Source organism: Verticillium nonalfalfae (genome assembly GCF_003724135.2).
Source record: "Verticillium nonalfalfae strain VnAa140/NRRL 66861 chromosome Unknown scaffold_43, whole genome shotgun sequence".
In the NCBI taxonomy this organism is placed as follows: Eukaryota; Fungi; Ascomycota; class Sordariomycetes; order Glomerellales; family Plectosphaerellaceae; genus Verticillium; species Verticillium nonalfalfae.
In genome coordinates this window covers 187,265-208,659 of record NW_021167268.1, presented here as the reverse complement: position 1 = coordinate 208,659, position 21,395 = coordinate 187,265, and the positions used below count along the sequence as shown (strand labels likewise).

The 21,395-nt window shown below is 55.8% G+C and overlaps 5 protein-coding genes across 5 annotated transcripts; 3 read left to right on the top strand and 2 right to left on the bottom strand.

Annotated features, from left to right (window-relative positions):
• Nucleotides 1-1,166: 1,166 nt before the first annotated feature.
• Nucleotides 1,167-1,910, bottom strand: D7B24_006308 (uncharacterized protein; the record flags this gene model as incomplete). Its single annotated transcript, XM_028640441.1, has 1 exon — nucleotides 1,167-1,910. The coding sequence occupies one exon, from the start codon at nucleotides 1,908-1,910 to the stop codon at nucleotides 1,167-1,169; it is 744 nt and encodes a 247-aa protein (XP_028495428.1).
• Nucleotides 1,911-10,893: 8,983 nt separating this feature from the next.
• Nucleotides 10,894-11,970, top strand: D7B24_006307 (uncharacterized protein; the record flags this gene model as incomplete). Its single annotated transcript, XM_028640440.1, has 2 exons — nucleotides 10,894-11,314; nucleotides 11,480-11,970. The coding sequence occupies 2 exons, from the start codon at nucleotides 10,894-10,896 to the stop codon at nucleotides 11,968-11,970; spliced, it is 912 nt and encodes a 303-aa protein (XP_028495427.1).
• Nucleotides 11,971-15,040: 3,070 nt separating this feature from the next.
• On the top strand, nucleotides 15,041-16,562 carry D7B24_006306 (uncharacterized protein; the record flags this gene model as incomplete). Its single annotated transcript, XM_028640439.1, has 2 exons — nucleotides 15,041-15,221; nucleotides 15,274-16,562. 2 exons carry the CDS (start codon nucleotides 15,041-15,043, stop codon nucleotides 16,560-16,562), a joined length of 1,470 nt encoding a protein of 489 aa, XP_028495426.1.
• Nucleotides 16,563-17,019: 457 nt separating this feature from the next.
• On the bottom strand, nucleotides 17,020-18,345 carry D7B24_006305 (uncharacterized protein; the record flags this gene model as incomplete). Its single annotated transcript, XM_028640438.1, has 3 exons — nucleotides 17,020-17,635; nucleotides 17,691-18,149; nucleotides 18,266-18,345. 3 exons carry the CDS (start codon nucleotides 18,343-18,345, stop codon nucleotides 17,020-17,022), a joined length of 1,155 nt encoding a protein of 384 aa, XP_028495425.1.
• A 1,532-nt stretch (nucleotides 18,346-19,877) lies between these two features.
• Nucleotides 19,878-21,119, top strand: D7B24_006304 (uncharacterized protein; the record flags this gene model as incomplete). The annotated part of the gene is made up of 2 exons (XM_028640437.1): nucleotides 19,878-19,990; nucleotides 20,051-21,119. 2 exons carry the CDS (start codon nucleotides 19,878-19,880, stop codon nucleotides 21,117-21,119), a joined length of 1,182 nt encoding a protein of 393 aa, XP_028495424.1.
• Nucleotides 21,120-21,395: the final 276 nt, after the last annotated feature.

Sequence of the window (21,395 nt, the reverse complement as noted above, 5' to 3'; positions counted from 1 at the left end):
CCCCCTTAAAGATTATCCGCATGCGCCCCTATGTTGTGCCGTGGCCATGCCATGTCATGCCATGCCATGCCTTGACCATGCCGTGCCGCCATGCAATCTGCGCCCTGTAAACGCCCGTCTCGCCTTATTCTGGTTGCTTCAGAATCGAATGGGATGGATGACTTACATTGTGGCAGATGCTTACTCGACCAGACCTGGCCAGCGCAGTAGGCCCAGCCTGGCCAGCATGCCAGCAAGTCAACAAGCCAGCAAACCAGCCAAACCTGGCCGCCTCATCAGGAGGCACATGTCGCCCGTCTGACATGGCCTCGGACATCTGGTTGATGTCCATGTCATTTGTTTGCCATGCATCACCCAGCATCAATATCTCGCAAACGACGAGAAGACACACCCGTGGAGTAGCTGTCAAGTAGTGTGCCGGTACAGCCTCGTCCCGCGTGCAACTGGTTTCTTGATCCTTGGTTCTTGTTCTGCTTGTCTGTTTGCGTGTGCATCCTGTAACTATACCCCCTTCCTCTGCCGTCAGGCTGCACCGTTTGTCTAGTGCTATGTACCTAGAATTCCGGCCCCCAAAATACCGGGCTGTTGCAAAGCCCTCTCGCTCGCTGTGGCCCCTTGACATGTGTCTTCTGTCGTCTATCCCCCTCCATCGTGCTTCGCCAAGTCAACGAATGAAACAAATAGGTATCCTGACCGGCATATGACCGGCTTTCCGCTGTAAACAATCTGGTATCTGGATAGCGCACGGATTACAATGAAATCTCAACCACACATACACACACGCAACAGCCTTCTTTCTTCGCCAGGCAAGAAAAAACAACAAAAGAAAGCATGGGTGCCGTGGTGCTTTGGCGAGCATCGCCTGTTTCGACCGTTAGATCCAACGCAGAGGTCCTCCATGCCGGACGACGCTGTCTGCCCGTAGTCGTAAAAGTCGACCAAGATCCTCCGTACCCGCCCCTCCCCCATTCCACGCCCAAAGTTGACGAACACGACTTCCATTTCCGGACGAAAACGCTGACAGAAACGAGGAGAAATCAGTGTCGGTCGCCCGACGATGCCAGTCTTGTAGTTCAAATGATTGCAAAGGAAGTTGCTGCGCATGATATTCAACCTTTTCCATGCACATGATTGCTGTCGATAGTATAATTTCTGTTGTTTTTCCTTCACCGTCCAGGGTGCGGCGGGAAGCCTTGAGAGCCGGGTGGCCCAGGCGGGCCTGAAGATTGGCTTGCCCAGCCTGTTTCATGTTGGACCCTGGCATGGCTTGCATGCGCCATGCCAGGCGGCGATGTCCTCGGTACATTCGCAGACGTGGGCCCCATGTGGCCTTCAACGGCACGCAGGGGTGGAAGCCTCTCGCCAGGCCTCATCGAGGGAGAGTTGGCCATGCCGCTGTACATTGGTGTGTTGATCGGAGGCAGACTGGTCGGCGTCGAGTTCGGCGTTCCGTATGATGGAGTCGTGAACGTCGGCGTCGCGCTTGTCCTTCGCCTACGAGCCGGCCTCTCCCCCGATGAGTCGCCCGAACCGTAGCCCTGGAGTGCCTGCGCCGCTGAGCCTGTCTGGTTGGAGAGGTTTGCTTCCGAGCCATATGCAGACTCTGCAGCAATGACTGGGCTATTCGGCCCCGCGGCATGCTCAGCTAGAGGCGTCTGAAGTAGCAGGTTGCGCAGACGATCCCTTTCAGCGCGGAACCACTCCCTTTCTTGCACCAGAACTTGCATCTGACTTTTAAGATCCACGTTCTCCGATTCCAGAGCCCCAATCTGGTCCTTCTTGCGCTTCCTGAAGCGGGCGGACGCCCCAGCGTTGCGCTGTCTCTTCTCGTCAGCCTGACGGGAAGCTTGGCGGTTGTCAAGGACAACATCGACGGATCCTCCATCACCCCCGAGTGACATTCTGAGCATCGCTTGCCCGTCAGACCCACCCGCGGCAGCACTCGAGCGGATGCTGTTGTAAAGCGGTGTACCTTGTCCAGGTCCTGGCCAGACCGGGCTTCCGGGTGGGATGGATGTCGAGTACGTTCGAGGAGGCAAGCCGAAGGGATGGCTCGGTTGAGTTTGTGGCTCATGGGTTCGTTCGTGGGCCTCCTGTGGCAGCGTAGAAAAAGGATGCCGACTTTGGCTGCTGGGCTGTGGCAAATGCCCAAGACTGGGCTGGGATAAGGAGCGCGGCGGTGTCAAGGACGCAGTCTGAGGCTTGCTCAGAGAAGGGTGCGGTCCCGTGAATGGAAGGCCTGGAATCGAACCAGTGTGGTGAGCGCCGCTGTCTCTGTCCCCTCGAAACTGCCTTCGCGTGGTGGCTTCAGCGTGCTGAAAGGGCACTTGGTGATCTCCGGGTTGCGTCTGATGGATCCCAGCGGCGCCCATCCCTCCAAGACCCGATGGCTGTGGGCTCAGCAAGTGCCGAGGTCTGTTCATCGCTGGAAAGGGAAACGCATTCGCTGGCGAGTGTCGCTCCGTGGGTGTGTTGCCGCTAGGAGTCAAGCCCGCCTGGCTGGCTGGGGTGCCGGGCTCCTGTGTGGCATGGCTCTGGCCTGAGAAGACATAAGGCAACGGTGTTGTAGCAGGCGTTCCTTGTTGACTGTAGTTGGCGATGCGAGGGGACCCAGAAGGCCCGAGAAGCCGTCGGGTTGTTGATGATGTTTCGGAAGAGTTGATCAACCCACTTATGCCCAGAGATCGCGCGGACTGAGGCCTAGACCGATCCTCCGGAGTTGGTCCGGGGCCAGGAGAATAGTCGGAGGAAGTATGATCATGGCCATTGTCTCGGATTGCAGCGACTCGCTCATGACTGGCAGCCTGGCTCTGCGGTGATAGCGAGAGACGGGATGGCTGAAACGAAGGCCGCCCCCCCTGCGACATTGAGGCCTGTTCTCCGACACTCTCCTGGTGTTGATGTCCTGACCATTGACTGCTATGGGAAGAATCTGGAGGCGACAGCTGCGACGTGGACGGCTGCTGGTAATGGAGATGCTGTGTCCCCTCAGACTTGCTGGACCCTGTAGACCTACAGTCGTCGGGCTGTTCACTGTCCCGTGCCTCGCGAACCCGCTGAGGCTGTCCCGAGGAGCGGACAACCGTAGAGTATGTGACAGCCAGTTTGTCGTATGGATGGAGGGACTGACCGGGCCGAAACCAACAGTCCCTACTACTGTGCTTTTGTTGAATGATGGACGAAGAAGTGGACTTCGCTGTTGAACCAGAATGGACCGTGATCCAATGTACAAATATTGGTTTGCTCAAAATGATAAAATGATACAGGCCGAGAAATGGTTAGAGATGAACACCAGACAAGAATTCAGGCTGTCTGTTGTAATGCGAGCAGCACCCTGTCTTGAATATAGACTCAGCAGGATGGTTGCCTGACAAGTAGTAAGAGGGAACAAGATGGGGGACACCCAAAGGCAAGGATTGTACCAGGGTTGACTGTGACTGGTGGTCACCCGCTTGTGCTGGCAATGTATCTCGAGGTAGTTGCGGTGACGGACGAGTGGGATCTCTGCACGTCAATGGACCTGCAACGCTTGGTGGGCGAGCTACGCGTCTTGAATGGCCGGGACAAGTCCCCTCGAAGCGCTAGGTGACGGGTCGCCAACGGCGGTCAGTCGTGGCAAGGTTCGTCCGCCTCGCGACGTCCTGCAGCTGATACAGAGGGTTTGGTCGGGCCGTGGCGGGCAATAGCGTGTGGTCCGTTGGCCTGAAAAACCAAAAAGCCCTTGGGTGATGGGGTCGTCGACCGTCAGAATTGGTGGTGGACTGGCTGATGACGAGGTTGGCGCAAGGCAGAAGTTCGCTGCGAAGTCACGCAACGCCAGTCTGCACGCGAGGAGGAAGCTGATGAGAAGAGAATAATAGAGAGAAACAGACAGAACTCGACTGAACGGGGTGCTCGGTCACAGGATACTCTTGTTCACCGGTGTCAGTCGGGCCCCCTCCCCTTCACGACCACAGCAGGGTCCCAAGCGAAAAGTAGTCACGTCCGGGGGGTTAGCTTTTCTTCCTCATTTGCCTTAGCACAGTGTTGCTATTCCCAGTCCCACGCCTCGATGGCCCCCCTGTTCAGGCTACCGGGGAAGCAAAAGTCTCTAGGCGCACCAGGGGATGACCCGGATGTTGTGGACGGACGTGCAAGTGACGGGGATGCAGAACGACCAGTCGGGTCAGAGTGGACGAGGAGCAGTCGTGTTGACCGGGGTGCATGAGAAGACCAGCAGGGGATGGTGGGTCGCTTCAGCGAACCGTAGGTACTGACGCCAGAAATCCCACCTCCAGGCAGGATTTGTGACGAGCCCAGGGTCCCATCCGGGACTTTCTGCGGCCGCCTATCTGGTTTGTGACGGAAGAATCCAGGGTGCGGAACGAGGTAGGTGTTACTGGTCCATGGGGCTGTAGCAGGTATGTGATGCAGTTTGCTTTCTTTCTAAGAGAGTCGTTTTGGCTGGGTGGCTGGCCCGTTTGGGATGTGAATCATCGAGGAAGGTTACGATATGCCGAGCCAGGGCTGCCAGGGTCAAGGGGAGGACATCTGCAACGCCTGGTCACTTGCGGCCTCCACGTTTTGACTGATCATGACGAGCAGAGACCGAGCAGGGCAAAGCTCAGGCTGGGAAGTCTGATGCATGCGAGCCTTACACTGTCTGTACGTATGCCACACCTGCCACCAGGGAGGGTTGCTTATTGGTGCCCTCTGGCGTGTGCCATGGCCCAAGCCGAGGCGTACAGAAACTGAGCCAGAGGCAGCTTCGTCAGGGCTTCTTTTCGTGATTTGCTGGCAGAATCACCGACGGCAAGCGTGACCACATGTTTGCTTGGGTGGCTCCGAAGGAAATGATGACCATGTCAGACACGGCAAGAACAAGGTTAGTCGACCGATGAGTGGAGGAGAGGTGAATTTGCGGTGTCGGTGGCAGTCTCGGCACCAGGATCCAAGCCTCAGCCAACAAACCCCCAACCTTCCCACGGCTGCGATGGAGAGTGAGAAATGGCTGTGACCGTGGACTCTTACGGTAGAGGTTTTTCCTTGGTAGGTAGGTAGGTAGGTAGGTAGGTACGACACAACAGGGTATGCTGTGTGTGCCTAGTGTCCTGTGAAAAGCATGATATTGTCGGGTGGATCAGGGGGTGGCCAGTTCCTCCTGCTGGTGAGAGTAGTTCGTCAGGCCCAGGCCCCGTTCCGTCGCCAGGTTCCAGGAACGGGTAAAAGGTTGGTGGAGGGGGATGGCTGTGCGTGGGTCAATGTTGGGGCGCACCCCGATGTACCCACACGGCGCAATGCTGCTCTCGCTGTACCGAGTAAAGTATCGATGTGCTGGTGGTTTGGGAGGCAAGCTAGTCGCTACCATCTTGAGCCAGATCAGCGTCTGTTGCAAGCCCTATCCTGTCCGCCTCGCCCTTGGTTCGTTCGGATTTGGAGTGCGCAGCTCGGGCGTCCGCATTGTTCAACATGCAGCGGCTGCGACCGAGCCGCCCAACCGTCATAACGCTTCAAAGGTACTGGCTTGCAGCAATGTCAAGCTGGGATCCCTGACGATCGCTGTTGGGGGACAGGACATGAGCCCCCAGGCCCGGGGCTACGTAGCTTCGTAGCAGATAGACGTCATTAATAGCCAAAACATAGCAAGAAAAAAAAAAGTTGGGACGAAAAAGCTGCGAGACCAAACAGCACAGCCCCGGCCCTGGCCACTGGGGGAACTCACCCCGTTACCCGCCGCCTGCCAGCTTTACCAACCGTAGACGAACACGCAGTTCGCAGATAGTGGTCGAGACAACCCCCATCCTCGAGCCTTTTCGCCAGTGCCTGGCGAAACCAGTGGACATGGGGCTCCAGACCGCTGGGGCGTGGGCTGGGAGATGGAAAGTGAGATATGACGGGCGGGTGGTAGGGGTATGCAGTGTGAGGTGTGGTGCCGTGCGTGTGGAGTGTGCATGCGCTTCTGGCAAAGGTGACGAACAGGAAACGAGCAAGGAAAGTGGTGTGGGTGGAGGACAATATCAGTAGACGAGCCGAGCAACGCAACGCCATCTGTATGTGACGAAGAATGAATTTGCAATGAGTCGTCGTCGACTGAGGATGGAAACAAGATACGAGCGAAGTGGCATGGGAGAGGCGAGGCAAAGCAAAACAGTTAATTTTCATTGGGTTCAGCACTAACTGGATGCACCTTCTTTCTGGACCTTCACCCACACCTCCTTCTCATCGCGTCAGGTAGGTAGGTCCATGACTAGGCAGGTATTGTAGCCAAGGCACCTTCATGATGAAAGGCATATGCCGTGTACATGGTAATCCCTCGCTCCTTCCTGTTGTTTCATGCAACACAACTATCGTTGGAAGGCACTTCCCGTGACTCCGGAAAGTACCTTTTTGGTGCATCGTCACTTCCAGTCTTCGCAGCCTTGCTTGATGCAATTATCTTTCCCGTCTACTCCAGTTCCTGGTGTTTGGACACCAGCTAGGTAAGGTAGCTAGGTTAACACCCAAGGACGCCCTCGTCCCAAGCATCCGACTCTTGTCCCCAACAGTACCGTTCATCAATATTGGCGTTGATCCTCTCGCCGCCATCACCCATCCCTCATCGGATCGTCACTCATCACCGCCACGTTGACCGACACAACGGAACCCGCTTGGTGTCTTCCGGAAGTTGGGCACCAAGGGACCCATGGCCTGACCCTGTCATCGACAAGCACAGAACCCGCGTGCTCAAGTCCGCCCGCGCGCCGCCCACCCATACCCGCCCGCACGCAGCAAACACTATGTGCAAGCCATCCCTGCTCCGTGCATGAGGAGCATTAGGTTTGGCCTGTCCTCAACGCTGCAGCGCACTCGTTAGCAGCTCAGTGCTGGGGGGCGGCGGTTCGCTGGCGCACCGCGGAAGCCTTCCCCTGTGCCTGTCCCCTGCTCAGTGCCCACTCTGGATCAGACAAGAAAAAAAAAAGTCAACTCCTTCGCAACCGTCAGTGACTGACCCTGCTCACACCCCTGCGGCCCTGGCAAAGGTCCAGGCGGGTTTTCTATGGAGATCTCCCATGGACCCTACGCCATCCGTCACCGCCCTACCACCATGTTCCACCGAGGCCTCCTTGTCTGCCAGGCCAAACACCAATCCATCAACACACAGTACGAGCAGCTTTGATCCCCTGTCAACCCGGGGAACTGGCTCGGTGTGCAGTGGACGAGAGATCATGCGTCTTGGGTCGGTCCCTGTCCATCCGCCATCGATGCCCCATAATTCTGAGGCGGCTTGGTTGCTCAAAGTCGAAAGCCACGGCCTTCTTTTTTGCTCTCGATCTTGAATGTCACCTGTACGCCGTTGGGTTCAGTCCGGAACGTCAGAGTCGGTTGCCTTCCTCCCTGCTTCACAGCCAACTTGTTGGCCAATGCCAGGCACCATGTCTTTGGCACCCAATATCGTCAAGCCACAAAGCACGTCACACCACACGTCACCTCTTAAGTGTCCCCCACACTCGTCTTGCCTGCTTTCAAGACATTGAGGAGCACTGGTGCGGCTTCTCGTGACCCCCTTGCCCCCACATCCAGGCACTTCATCACAAACGACCCCCGTATCGAGACCTCTGTTGAGTGGCACAGGAGTCTCGCAAAGTTCTCAATCACGTCTCCTGCGGCACAGATCTTGTGCAGCCCCTCGTTCGGCTTTACCCATAACTTCGTCACGAGATCGAGGACCGTGTCCTGACCGGGCCACGAATACCCTGTCCTGATTACCTCTCAGCTCAGTGCCGTGAATGGGGATGAAAACCAATAATCTCCTTCTCATTTCCTCTCCAGAGAACGTTCGCTACTTCTGGTTTCCGCCGCAAGCGCCACCTGGTGCACGCACGCCTGCACGACGCTGACCAAGGACGCTACGCACGTCACCATTGCCCTCCCCCAACCCGTAGGATGCTGAGCGCAATGGGGACTTTGGTCCCGGATGCCACATGTTTTCCGGCCCGTCCTGTCGTGGAACATCGGTGGCGGTGGTGGTGCAGGCTGCATCCATGGCCGCAGACGGGAAAGTCCCTTAGGGTCGTTGCTTGCTGAGGCCATCATTTCCGCGATCCATCCTCCGCTACTCGCCGCCCCACGCCATCGTGTTGCGCTTTCCAGAACTAGTCAAATCTTTCGGTAAGTCTGCCTCGTGTAGCTCATGAACACCATTCTGGGCGTCAAAAGGTTTGCTACCATTGGCAGGCCCCCGGAGACTGGCTAGGGACCTGATCCACTGATGATGGTCGAGGGCAATTTGCGGCCCAGCCATCGAGGTTGCAAACTTGCCATTTGGTTGCATCGCAATTACAACATGTCATTTGCTCCAGGCCTGGGCATCTCCCAAACAATGTTTGATCGAGTCAAGCGAGTCGCGAGAGACCATGCATCGTGTCGCCATCCTGGCAGGCCGCTTAAGTCAGCTAGCCACACACGTTACACCCTAGAGACAGCAACTTGCCAGATCGCGAAGAACCCGCCCCCATAACCTCGACTCGCTATAGTTCGGCCATATAAGGCGAGGCGCTTGCGCAAATAATGGACCCCTCCTTGTCGCATCGTGCTGGCACATCAAATTCATGAATCCTGGCTGATTCGGACTGCCCGAGAGATGCTGCGCTTCCGTTCGTGCTAATCAGTTCTTGCTCCTTGTAATGCCCTGGCGTCGCCGCAGGCGGATCCTCACCGTTGTCCTTGTCAGGATCCCGAAATGAGCCCAACGAAAAAAACGAAGTCTGAGACATCTGCAGCAAACTCGCGCTCGTAAGACTAGCGTTCTCCAGATGTGCCTCGGCTTGTTCTACGTGACGAAGACGACAAGCCTCTGGTGGTCTGTCCACAAACAGAATGACTGTGAGAAGTGATGTACAGCGGGGGACTGCTGACCTGCAGATCAGTCTGTCGGCAATTAGGAGGCCCGAGTCACCTATCGGCTGCTATGGTCAGACATTGCCATTAGCCTCAGGCAAGGAGACTCCTGTGAGACATTATGATTTGCATGGGCTCTGGGCCCAGCCAAGTCAGCTTTCATTGCGCCTCTCGGTAGTTGTTCCAGCGATCACAAAACAATGTCTCGCACACAACGAAACGTCCCACCCCCAGAAGCAGCCCCCTACCTACATGTACTCTGTTCGTGCTGAGGCTTCGGGGACCACAGGCCGGCCCGTCCCTAGCAGCCTAACCAGGCGAAATACCGCCGTCGTGGGCTACATTTGACGCAGTACGCCGACGCCTTGCTGGTCGACAATGAAGTCGATGGCAGCGACGAATTCACCACCGCGTCGGAAGAAATGATCGTAGCTGTACGACGGGGGTTCGATCTAAAAGGACGGGTTATGCAATGTAGGTATGGCATGCATGGCGGATGCAGCCTCCAGCACTGACAGTCTCCATCGTGGAGACCAGCGGCCCCTGGCGCTGACTCGATGTTGTAGCACACCGTTGCATTGTAATTGCTCGCAATCGGGCACCAGAAGGTTTTCTGATCGGAGCCTGAATACGGCGGTGGCGGCGGCAACAAACACCACCTTGTAGGTCGTATGTGACCAAAGCAAGGTTCGAAAGGTAGGATGCAAGCCATGTGCAGAGACGAAGAGCACCTGCAACAAACACGTAAGAAGTCCCCGAACCTTTTCCCCATAGGGCGGCCGGCCCAACAACGCCTCAGAAGACATGCTTGCAATGGCCTGCCATCCGCTCAGAATCCTACAACCGGCAGGCTGAGGGAGGCCAAAGCAAGCAATGCCAATCATGACGATGTGGTTCACGTAGTAGAGCATCTGTAGCGTGTCAAGACCGTGCCGGCGAGCCGTGCACAAGTGCAACCGTAGGTATCAGATGCATCTGTATCATTCAAGAGCACACATATCGCCCACAGATCATGTGTTCGAGAAGTGACCGCGGAACGGCTCGAGCAGCAACAAGGGGCGTTGTGGCTCTCAAGCCAACCTGATACGGTGAAACGGACCCTTGGACGTCACCTTTTTCACGACACAGTGCGTTCACATCCTCCCTGTCCGGACCGAGACCAGAAGCAACATTGCAAAACGAGAGGGATAGTAGATACATGAGTCTTTCCTGTTGGCACTCGAACATATCAGGCATGTGAGTCGAAAGAAGGAAGTAGATGGATCATGCCCAAGTCAGCGACAGAGTCATTTTCCGCTACACTCGCATGTACTCCTGAGCACGTGAATGCATTACTCTCTGCTCAAAGCTACTCCACCGAGTCTTTGCTGAAAGCACACGGTGAAGTGGCCCACACTGGAAAGCAACCAAAACCCATCCTGTTAGCTTCTTCTAACGTTGACAAATAGGACAAGACCAAGGTTGCGGCAACACACCAACACATCAACACATTAGACTTGTCGCTGAGATGCAAACTTTGAGGCTTGATGTGCGAATCCGAGCGCCTTTTGGAGTCAGTCCCTCGCAAAGTGCTTTGAGGCGAACGGTGGGCGAGATAACACTCTCCAAGTTCGGTTCAGGATAAAAGGCCCGGTCCGTAGGCCCGCATCCCGGCTGCGAAATCGCTGCGACACGGATATGCAGGCACGCAATGTCATGGACACGGTAGCTCCGTTGCTTCTCCCGATGCGTCACGGCACGTCGCTCGTCTTTGCAGATGGTACAAGAAAACAAGCTACTTTGCCCACCTTTTTCCCAACCCAGGCTTCAATCTTTCAATTGTCAGAAAAAGGTAAACACCCGTACAAAACCTCACGCCGACGTCATCCTATGTTCACTGGACCGCTGAGATCACAGTGATAGTAGGTGCACCATTCGCAGGACGGCCTGGTTGCAGATAAACCCCTCGTCTGCAACCCCTCTTTGAGACAGCGCATCTTAACCACCCGACAACCCCGCCGTCACACATCAGATCTCCCAGAGACAAACCTTGCTACCATGGCTTCTTTTCAGGAATGGACGGTGAAGGAGCCTTACCTTCACCTGCACAGTGGTCTGGGTGAGGGTCCCTATTACGAGAAGCAGACAAACACACTGCGTTGGGTGGACATTAAGCAGAAGAAGCTGCACAGCATTGACATTGACGTTGGGCCCGACTCATTAAAGACTCTTCAGCTTGATGTGGCCGTCACCGTGACAGCTGACATCGAGGGCGTTGACCCAAAGGACAAGATTCTCGTTGGTCTCAAGTACGGTCTTGCGGTGCTAGACCGCGCTTCTGGCAAATATGAGTACATTGACAAGCTGCGCATCGCCAACCCCGAACGTATTCGCACAAATGACGGCGCCATTGATCCCAACGGACGTTTCTGGGTCGGGAGCATGACAGATTTCGGATTTGGTGATTTTCAACCAGAAGGTACGTACGGTATTTGCTCTCTGTGGACCAGGGATGACTTGCTTGTCGCGCCTCGACTCATGTGGCCACTTATCACAAACATCAGGCCGGGTGTGATTCTGCAGGCATATCTGGCCATCCCACCCCCGCTTCTGCATTGAGTTTGAAGCTGATTGTCTTGTCTAGGGGCACTTCACCGCTTCGACGGCAAAGAAAAGCAGGAAGTGGTGATCGAGGGCCTCACGATCCCCAACTCAATCGGCTGGTCGCCGGATGCCAAGACCATGTACTACACGCATTCTACAGAGGGCACCGTGTACGCCTGGGATTATGACGTGGCTGACGGCAGCTACACCAACCACCGTGTTTTCTACAAGCACCCCACGCCTGGCCACCCGGACGGCTTCCGCGTCGACACGGACGGCAACCTCTGGCACGCCGTGTACGGCGAGGGCCGCGTCCTCAAGATCTCGCCCGAGGGCAAGGTCGTTGGCGAGATCAGGCTCCCGACGCCCAACATTACCTGCACGCAGTTTGTGGGTACAGAGCTCTACTGCACGAGCGCCAGCATGGACGAGGGCGACGAGGGCACCGAAGAGCAGAGGAAGTTCGGTGGTGCTTTGTTCAAGGTCGACGTCGGCGCCAGGGGCCTGGACTTTTACGAGTTTAAGCTCTAGGAGGAGAAGCGTTCGCGTCCGAGACGAAACGGCACATAACGTGGGCATGCATGCACTCACATGCAACCGGGGCTACCGCGGAAAGTTTTTTCTTTCTTCCGTTTTTAGCAGTGGCCGACATGCGTCGACGCGTGTCATGAGGCGATGGGCTGAACAGCGATATGGTGGCATTCCGACTTGAGTGCATCGACTACGGCGGATGCTCACCGCTGGGTGTCAATGACATGTCAGGCCTCTCTTCAGGCATCAACGATGGTCTTCCTTTCGACCCTTGCTGTCCCTCGCAGATGAGATGTCACATGTTCCGTGTTTCGTGTGCTGCAATCATTTTCGACCAAAGCAACGATGAATGTTAAAGCCCCCCCCCCCCCCCCTCTCCTCCACCCCTCCAGTACATGGCGCTACAGCTGCATGTGACAAGTCTTTTCAAGTGCCCCCTCCCCCTACTGTTACTGCCTGGACCCGATGCCGACGTCGTAGGTGAGTGCACGCCATCCCCTGCACGAGCCAGCCAGCAAAGCAAGGACGAGCGGGGGCCGGCATCGGGGACCCAGAGTCATCCCGGCTGCTGCACGAGCCGGGTCCGGACGATCGTCCCGTGAATCTAGCGTTCTTTTTTCCTGCCTCGCCTGCCCGTGAGCCGGAGGCTCCCGACATGGCTACAGTGGTACATGTGCGACTGCTGCTGCCCGGGCCACCGCGAGGCCGGGGATCGACATGTGTGACAGCTCACCAACGAACCCCGTTCCCTGTCCGGCGTGCTTGGTACCTACATGGCCCGGCAGGCGTTGGCAGGGTCTTGGCCACAATTTTTCACCCATCGCCTTCCTGTTCGCGATCGCAGCCAGCCGCAAAGCCCCAGCATCCGTCTCTCTTCCTTTCATCTACACGAGACATGCTGAGCGGAAAAGAAGGAATACGACAGCAGCCGGCAGCCGCCTCGACTACAAACAACAGCAGGAGCTTGATCTGATAGACAGCAGGCCAGGATAGGGACCTTCCCGGCAGAGAAAACCAATTCCCCGGGCCAAGAGGACAAGGGCCCTTCCCTTCGCGCCAGGGCCATCCCCTCTTCTCGATCGGACCACGGAACGCCGCTGCGTCGACGTCATGGGACGGCTTTGGTCACCGCTGCTTGCGAAGGCCGGGGTCTTATTCTTTGTTCCTCTTCCCACAGCAACGACGACGAGGTCGTGCGGGTGTCTGTGGCGGAGCTGGAACGCATGAGTTTGGTGCCCGTCCCCCCCACCGGCGCCAGCCAGCCTCAGCCCGCCAGCAAGCCAGCCAGCTAGACAACCTGGTGGACGACTAGACTGGATTCAAGGCGAGGCTATTGACAAGTGGAGGGCCGCGCGGGGCCGACCCGGCTGAGACTTTCGTCCGCTCGGAGGGCGACGGGAGTGGTTCCCGGGTGACGCGAGGGGGCGCAATGGCGGAGGCGAGAAAAAGGCCATGATAGACCCAGAGGAGGGTGGGGAAATGCAGCGGGATGGAGCTGGGTAAGGGTTTGGAAATGCAGGGGTAGCCGGTTCCGGGGGCGCGGACGTCGGGACGAGGGCGGCGGTGAAGACGGCGGTGAGGGGCGGCCGGGGGGGTCGTACCCAAAGAAAAATAAAAGGCTGGAGGCTGGAGGCGGTGAGCTGGGGTTGAATACGGAAAAGGCCCGGGATAACGTGAGAGGTGAGAGGTGAGCGAGGGAGAAAGCAAACGTAAAAAGGGGAAAAGAAAAATAGAGTGAAGAATGCAGGATCGAGGGGTAAGTAAACAAGGCCGAATGGAGGAGACATGGTTCGACATGTACCCAGGTTGCACGCAGGATGGTAGGGAGACGGGCTGAACAAACGCGCGACATCGCTGATGTCGTTCTCTCAACCAGGGGTTGTTGCTCTTGATGGTGCACAGGCCTCTTCTTCAAGCCGATGTCCAGCCTTGCAGGCTATTGTAGCGGAGCCAAGGATGAGCCACTGCGTAGGCTGTCAGTCGGTGTGACCATTTGTCAGTGCTGATGGAGAAGTCTTTGAACGGCATTGATTGTCGTCTTGATGCTGCTGCGAAGCCGGCCTCACTCGGGACGATCGGTGCTATTTGGCTGCATGGGAGTAGCAGTGGCAGATGAGGTGACTGCACGGCCCCAAGATGTGCTCTGCTCCGAATAAGAAAGTAGTCAAGGTTTTATGGCATCGAACGCCTGGATGACGGATGCACCGTGCCATGACTGTGGTTGCAGATGAACAGCCTCGTCATTGCGTTTTTCACTGATACTGTGCTAGTGATAAATGCCGGCCGTCGAGAGCATTCCTCTGTATGACGGAGACTAACATCCTGATCGTTGTTGGATCCATTGTAAAATAAAGTTGAGTATCTTCACTGCAAGATTATGTCAATATCGCTGCATCTAGTGTTCCTCAACAGGCACACCGCGGCCTTCTGTCGATGAGGAGACGATGTCGAGGAACCATGACCGTCACGTCGCTCTGGAGACTTCCTGAATCTCAACCTTGTTCTCCGGGAAAGCAGTAAGAGATAAAACCCAAGATACTCCAGCCCGGAGGTATCCCCATCGCGATCTGCGAGCCTTTTCCGAAATTTAGACCCACAAGAATGCGGAACAGGGGATATCGATATGTTCGGATCCTCAGACGGCGTGATCAAAAGGTTATGTTGCCAGGTCATGGTAACTCAGCCACGGGGCATAGAAGGTCGTCGAAGAATATGATACAAGTCTCTCGGATCCCTGTTCTTTAAGTATATGGGCTTTTTGACCCCGAGGCCAACGATATTGTCGTTGAAATTGGATCGCAAGCTGGACTCGCGAGCCTAGCCTATGTCAGACCAGTCGCTATGCACCCCCGGATCACGCGCAGCACCCTCAATTCTTGATATTCAGAATAGACGAACTCCTGATACGCATATTTGATTGCTAGCGGTGGTTGCTAAGGCCTTCACCCTAGTTGTCGGGGATCAGGAACCGCGAAGGGAACATTGTATGAATAAGACTGTCCCATTCAACGTCACAACTACTTCACCAGCATGAAGGCGCGAATAAGCCGAGCACCAGAATCTCGAAGCCATGGCCGGTACCATGACCGTCATTGATGAATATATTACGATCCTCAAGAAACGGGCAAATTCAGCATGCTTTCTACCATGCAACCGGATACCATGCAGTCAGACGCCCACCCTCATTAATCCGCATACTGGACCTGTAAAGGCACCATGTCGGACCCAAATGCTTCCCCATATTGAGCATCGTGACACCCTTATCTAGGACTTGTAGCAACGCAAGAATCTTTGGAAGCCCAGCGAGGGGCAAGTGCCCTTGTCCAATACCCGTCAGTATCTTAAACCCTATCCTTCCCGTCCTGGATAGCAGGAAAGTCACAACCTCAGATGCTGACAAACTTGAACAACTCGCCAAGGAGAAACTCACTGAGAACGGCTGGTTCAACGCCTCATCCAACGCCGGCCTCTCCCACACCCACCTCGCCAATCGCCAGGCCTTCTTCCGCCACAAGATTGTGCCGTGCCAGCTCGACGACACAAACGACCGATGGACGCGCACCACCCTGTTCGGCCAGGACGTCTTAGCCCTCTTTGGCATCGCCCCAGTCGGCATCAATGAAATCTATCATCCGCGCGGCGAGCTCCCCGTCGCCCATGTCGCTACCGATCTCGGCCTGTCCTACACCCTGTCCACCACAGGCTCGTGTCCTATCGAGGACGTGGCGTCGGCCTACGATATCGGCCGCGCGGCGGCGTGCAGAGCCGGGGCAGGCAACGTCAGAGTCCTGGAGGCGACGCGCTTCTTCCAGCTCTACATGCCACATGACGATGAGCTGACCGTCTCCCTGCTTCGGCGCACCCACGAATCTGGATGCACAGCCTACATGCTGACGACGGATACGTGGCAGCTCGGCTGGCGGCACGACGACGCCGCGACGTTCAACTATGCTTTTGACCGCCGCATCGGGGCCGAGCTCGGCCTCCCCGACCCCGTCTTTCAAGTGCGGCTCCAGGGAAAGGGCATCGATCCGGCGAAACAGCCCAAGGAGGCAGCCGTCATGTGGATCGACAGGATCTGGCACGGCTGCGCCTGGTCTTGGGACAAGACCGTCTGGGCGCGCGAGACGTGGCGCGAGATCAGCGGCGGCAAGTCCTTCCTCATCAAGGGGATCCAGCAGGTCGACGACGCCGAGAGGACGGCGGATCTCGGGTTTGACGGCATCGTCGTCAGCAACCACGCGGGGCGGCAGCTCGATGGCGCTGTCGCGATCTTGGCCGCGCTGGAAAAGATTGTTGATGACGTGGGAAACCGTCTCGTCGTGACGTTTGACAGCGGCGTCAGGGTTGCGGCGGATATCGTCAAGGCGCTGGCGCTAGGTGCCAATGTTGTGCTCGTTGGGCGGCTCTGGATCTGGGGGCTCAGCATCATGGGCGAGTCTGGCATTCGTCATGTGCTCGGGGGCTTGTTAGCGGATCTGGACCTCTTGATGAACGTCGCGGTGATCAACAGCATTGGGGATATCACTAAGGATTTGACGGAGTCTCCGCCGCCGTCGTGTGCCTCAGTCAACGAGAAGAGCAAGCTGTAGGAAACACTGCTCGACTTGGTTCGAACCTAGGCATCGTCTTTGCTTTCGCATTGAGACTACCCGCACCATAATGACACGACTTGTTGAGGCTTCCATGTGCGCCGTGGGCCAAATGCTTAACTTGGTTGTTGCTTTTCTTGAGGACTTCTTAGAAGGCGAGAAAGATGACATAACCTAGAACCCAATTAAGCACAACCAGCGACTCTCTGTGAAGGGTTTGCCTAGAGTTTTTAGCATACTGCGTCTCCTTCATAGTTCTGAACAACAACGTTTATGTCTGACTGGTTCATACATCTCAAGACGAAACCCACACCCTCGAAGGCTACACCGTCACGATTCTCCACCATCTGAGGAGTGCCCAATCATATCGCACCTGTCCATCTGCCCTGCGCCAAACGCCGATGATGTCCTCAAAATCCTTGAATGAAACAAAACGCCATATAGTGGCCTGTCGCGGCTAGATGACTGCCGTCGCCCTTGCCGTCGCCGTCGCCGTCGCCGTCGCCGAGCTCGCAGATACTTTGCGTGATGCGCTAAGTTGAGGGAGAGCTGATGTCTTGTCGGATGCTTCGGAGAGGCTCTGCTTCTTCTTGGCTTCTTCAGCTTTTCGTAGCTCTTCTTCCTTCTTCAGTTTATTATCTTCCTCTTCCTTTATCTTGGCCATTTGCGCTGCTGCAATCTGAGATGGTGTTGGACCAATGTGCCCTTCGTGGTCATCGCCTGGACACCGCTCTCGCTCAAGCTTCATGTTCATGATGAGGCTGAGCTCGGGGCAGTAGTTGAAAATGTTTTGCCGCTGAGTAGCATTCTTCCAGACATCACTAGTCAAGAACTGGCCGCCGTCGCGGACATGAAAACCCATGGGGTTCTCCTTGTATACGTCTTCGACTGCAAGCACGCCATCATCTTTGGCTGCGACCTTGGCGTTGGGCAGGATCCACATGCGTCGCCCAAACCACTCGTCCTCTGGGTCTGTATCGTTGTATCGTTCCTGAATCTTAAGAACGCGCCTGATCGCAGAGACGCGTCTCAAGCTTAGGCCTCCATTGCCTGAAAACCGGTCATCGACCGTTCTGGGAACTCAGGTCAGTGGTTGGAGCTTGGTTCGGTCAAGGAGCAGCTACTCACCGTGACGCACCAGCCCAGCTCCAGTGCAGCCAATCGTTCAGGCTGGAGTTTGAATTGGAGCAAAGAATGCTGTCGTGCTCATATTTGAGAATCCATTCGATTCCTGGAAGAAATTCATCGTAGAACCGCATGTCAGTCAAGAGGCGATAGACGTGCTCCTTCGTGTCAATTTGCCAGGGCTCAGGTAGGACCATGAGATCGAGCTTGCCTACAACCTGCTGGTTCTTGATTGCAAAGCTTCTCGCCACGCTGACAACGCTTTCGTTGGAGCCGATGAAGAGGAACCGCCAGTCTGGTGGAGCGACGGCTGACATGTGCAGGATCTGGGGCACAAGATGTGGTATGACGCGGGGCTCGATCATGAGGGCCACCTTGGACTGATTGAATCGCGCGCGCGGGTCGGCAGAAGGGTTCCAGTCGACCTTGATGCTGGGTATTTTCTGCCTGGCCTGCTGCAGTCTGGAAGACAAGCCAGCCTTAATGGCTGGCTGATAATGAGGGAGGATGTGTGCGAACCACCATCTCCACGTCGATCAGTGGTAGATCAAAAGGAGGGGCACCGAAGAGGAACATACGTCAAGACCAGCGATAGTGCTAGTAGGAGGTGGTTCTTGGTAATGGCAAAGTTGCCCGCTTTACTTGTCGCGATGGTCATGGCGATGAAACAGACATCAGTTCGATGCGATGGGCGCAGACGTGATGAAGAAGGAAACGAAAAACATAGGAAGAACAGTTCGGAGTAGTCGCGAAGGAATGTTTCTCAAGGGCGATCATAGGTCTCAATGGTGTTCTGGCAGCAGTTGAGAACAGGCCAGGGAGCATGGACCCAGGTGCGTCACATCGTCGAAACTTAGAGGAGATGAAACAATCAGGGAGGAATGCTCACGGCCGATATTTGCACCTTTGTTTCGAATCCCCATCCACGAGTGTATGTTCGTCAGACCAGGGACTGGCGTTTGGACTTGGATACATCCAAATTTTGGCAGGTCGATATTGAGCGACCTCAAGAATGAAGAAGGCCATTGCGGGCAACAAGAGAAGGTAGCAACAGTCCTGATGGGGTGGAAAGAGCCAGGGAGTGTGAAGCCACTTCCTGATTGGGAGCAAAGGGTTGAATGGAGGCGCAGGGGTTGAACCTGATTGCTGGGAAGTTACTTCGAGTGACTAATCTTAGTTCTACCTAGGTACACACTGTTCATCTGCAATGCCTCAACTTGTGTTACGCTTCGGGATGCATGATTGACCACCACTTCATCATTTGAAACGGCTCGTTAGATGAAAATGAAGAAGGGATGGGCAAATGGAAAGCGACCAGACAGGAGGGATCCTCATGAGACGGAAGTGTGGCTTCGTACATGCCATTGTTGTCTCTGTTGTACCTGGGGCAATTGCTTTACTCAGCAGTCATCAAGAAATGTGGGCCACTCTTACTTACATGTACATCTATCTACATGTGGGCACCTCTGGATGGAGGGTGTATCAGACATACATGGTACACTCGATTTTGAGTGTTGCTCCCCTTACCTTGCCTTGGGTACACTGGTAGTCGCTATCAAGAGGGAATGTCCCTTGAGAATACGCTTCTCTTACTTCAGCGTGAAGGACACATCAGCGTCAGGCAGCTGCAATCCACGACCTCCAGCCACAATGGCCAGATGCCACCCCGTAGGCCAGGACCAAGATGTATTCCAAAGTACCCGAATCGACCACCCGAACGTGGCGCTCAGGGCGATTAAGGGAGCAATCGAAATGGAGCCAGCAGGCATATCCACCCCACCTGGCCGCAACTGCACTCCAGGGTATCACCAAACAAGTGCATTCCTGCCTTGAAACGCTCACGGTCCCTTCCCAACAGCAAATGGCGGGCGACTAGGAAGGAGCGAGCGGCCGCCAGGGGGCTTGGGGGGCACCTTCGTCTCATTTTTCTTGGCATTTCACTATCAGACGGAAAGCTCCCAGCTCTCTGACAACCTACTGAACTGGCCACATCCTGACTGTCAATCAACTTGTCCCATTTCCGGATCCTGAGATTCCAATCGACGTGGTCTTTAATTCTTCCTGCCCTTCTAGACGGTCTGTCTTGACGTATCCACCTCATTCCATCTTCCCCTCAGCATCGAACCCATTGTACTACTGCTGCTGCTGGTCGCTCGGCGCGGGACCAGTAGTAACTCACGCCATCACAAAATGGAATCCTCGAGGGCACCGTCCACCCCCGACGAGCCTCATAACCCCTTCTTGGCACTATGGAACATGACAACTAAGCGAATGAGAACTGCCTGTGGTCTAGTAGTTTTTCTGTCAGTCGCATCACATCGCCATGTACCCTTACCCCCGAACGATGTGCTGATAGTGAGCAGAGGCCTGACAATATGGCTGTCCCTGCCATCCATCAAGACCATGGCAGTTCCTCAAGTCAGCCTCCAATATGGTGTCCAGTCGCCATTCAACCACTCAAAGGTCGCCCTCCTGATTGAGAACCGTCCCAATCCTATACTAGCCCCCCTCATGCTGCACTTCATGGCTGTCGTACCCCCCGACTGGCGCTTCCGCTTTATGGGCTCTGAGGCATCCGTCGCGCATATCAACCAGTCTATGGCTATTCGCGAGCATGTCAATTCTGGTAAGCTTGACCTCACCTTCATCCCGTCCAACATGAGCACCGCCGGTCAGGAGATGATCTCCCGCTTCCTGACGACCCTGTGGCTCTACGAAACGGTACTCCGTCCCGCAGAGTGGCTGCTTGTCTTCCAGACCGACAGCATTCTCTGCGCCAACAGTCGCCACAACATCAACGACTTCCTCGAATACGACTGGATTGGCGCTCCTTGGAACCCCTCCGGTCGCTGGGGTGGCAACGGTGGCCTGTCTATCCGACGAGTCTCAGCCATGATCGATGTCCTCCGTGAACAGGTCCGCGTCGACGGCACTGAACCCGAAGACGTCTGGCTCGCCGAGCGTCTCGCCCACCGACCCGGCTCTCGTGTTGCCAACGGCACCGTCTCCCTCACTTTCAGCGGCGAGATGCACTCGGGCGAACACATCAAAATCGGCAGCGGCAGTGACGCCTTCAACAGCTCGCTCGATGCTGCGGCTGAGGGGGAATACGTCTCCGAGCTCGACAGCTGGCGCGACGGCTTCTACGAGCCTATGGGCTACCACACCGGCGGCAGCGGCGTCATGCTCCACGGCCCGATCTGGGGCACGCCGGCCCTACGCAAGCACATCTGGGATTACTGCCCGGAGGTCAAGATGACGCTCGCCATGGACGCCGCCGAGTACGTTCCCGGTGAGTGCAATGCCGTCTGGCGACGAGACGGGGCAAAGGAAGAGGCGGAGGCGGAACTGGACGCGCGGTATCCGTTCGGCTCGGAGATTATTGAAGGGGAAGAGTATCCTCTGTTGCCACCCGGCTTGTCCGCATGGTGATCTGTTGATTGTTTGTATTTCTTTGAAGGAGGTTTTATTTGCATTTGAATTCCCCTCTTTTCTGTCATGTTTTCATCGGTGCCGGCGCAAGGTTTGTCATGTTCTTTTTGGGAGACAGGGTTTGGTGATGTCTTGGGCGTTCTTGCCATGGGATATAGAGTGTTAGAAACTTCTAAAAGTCCAAGGGACATGACCACGATTCTATCCCACATTCATGTCCATGTCCATAGGATGCTACTTATTCAAAACGCTCCTTGCATCACGTCAATTGATTAA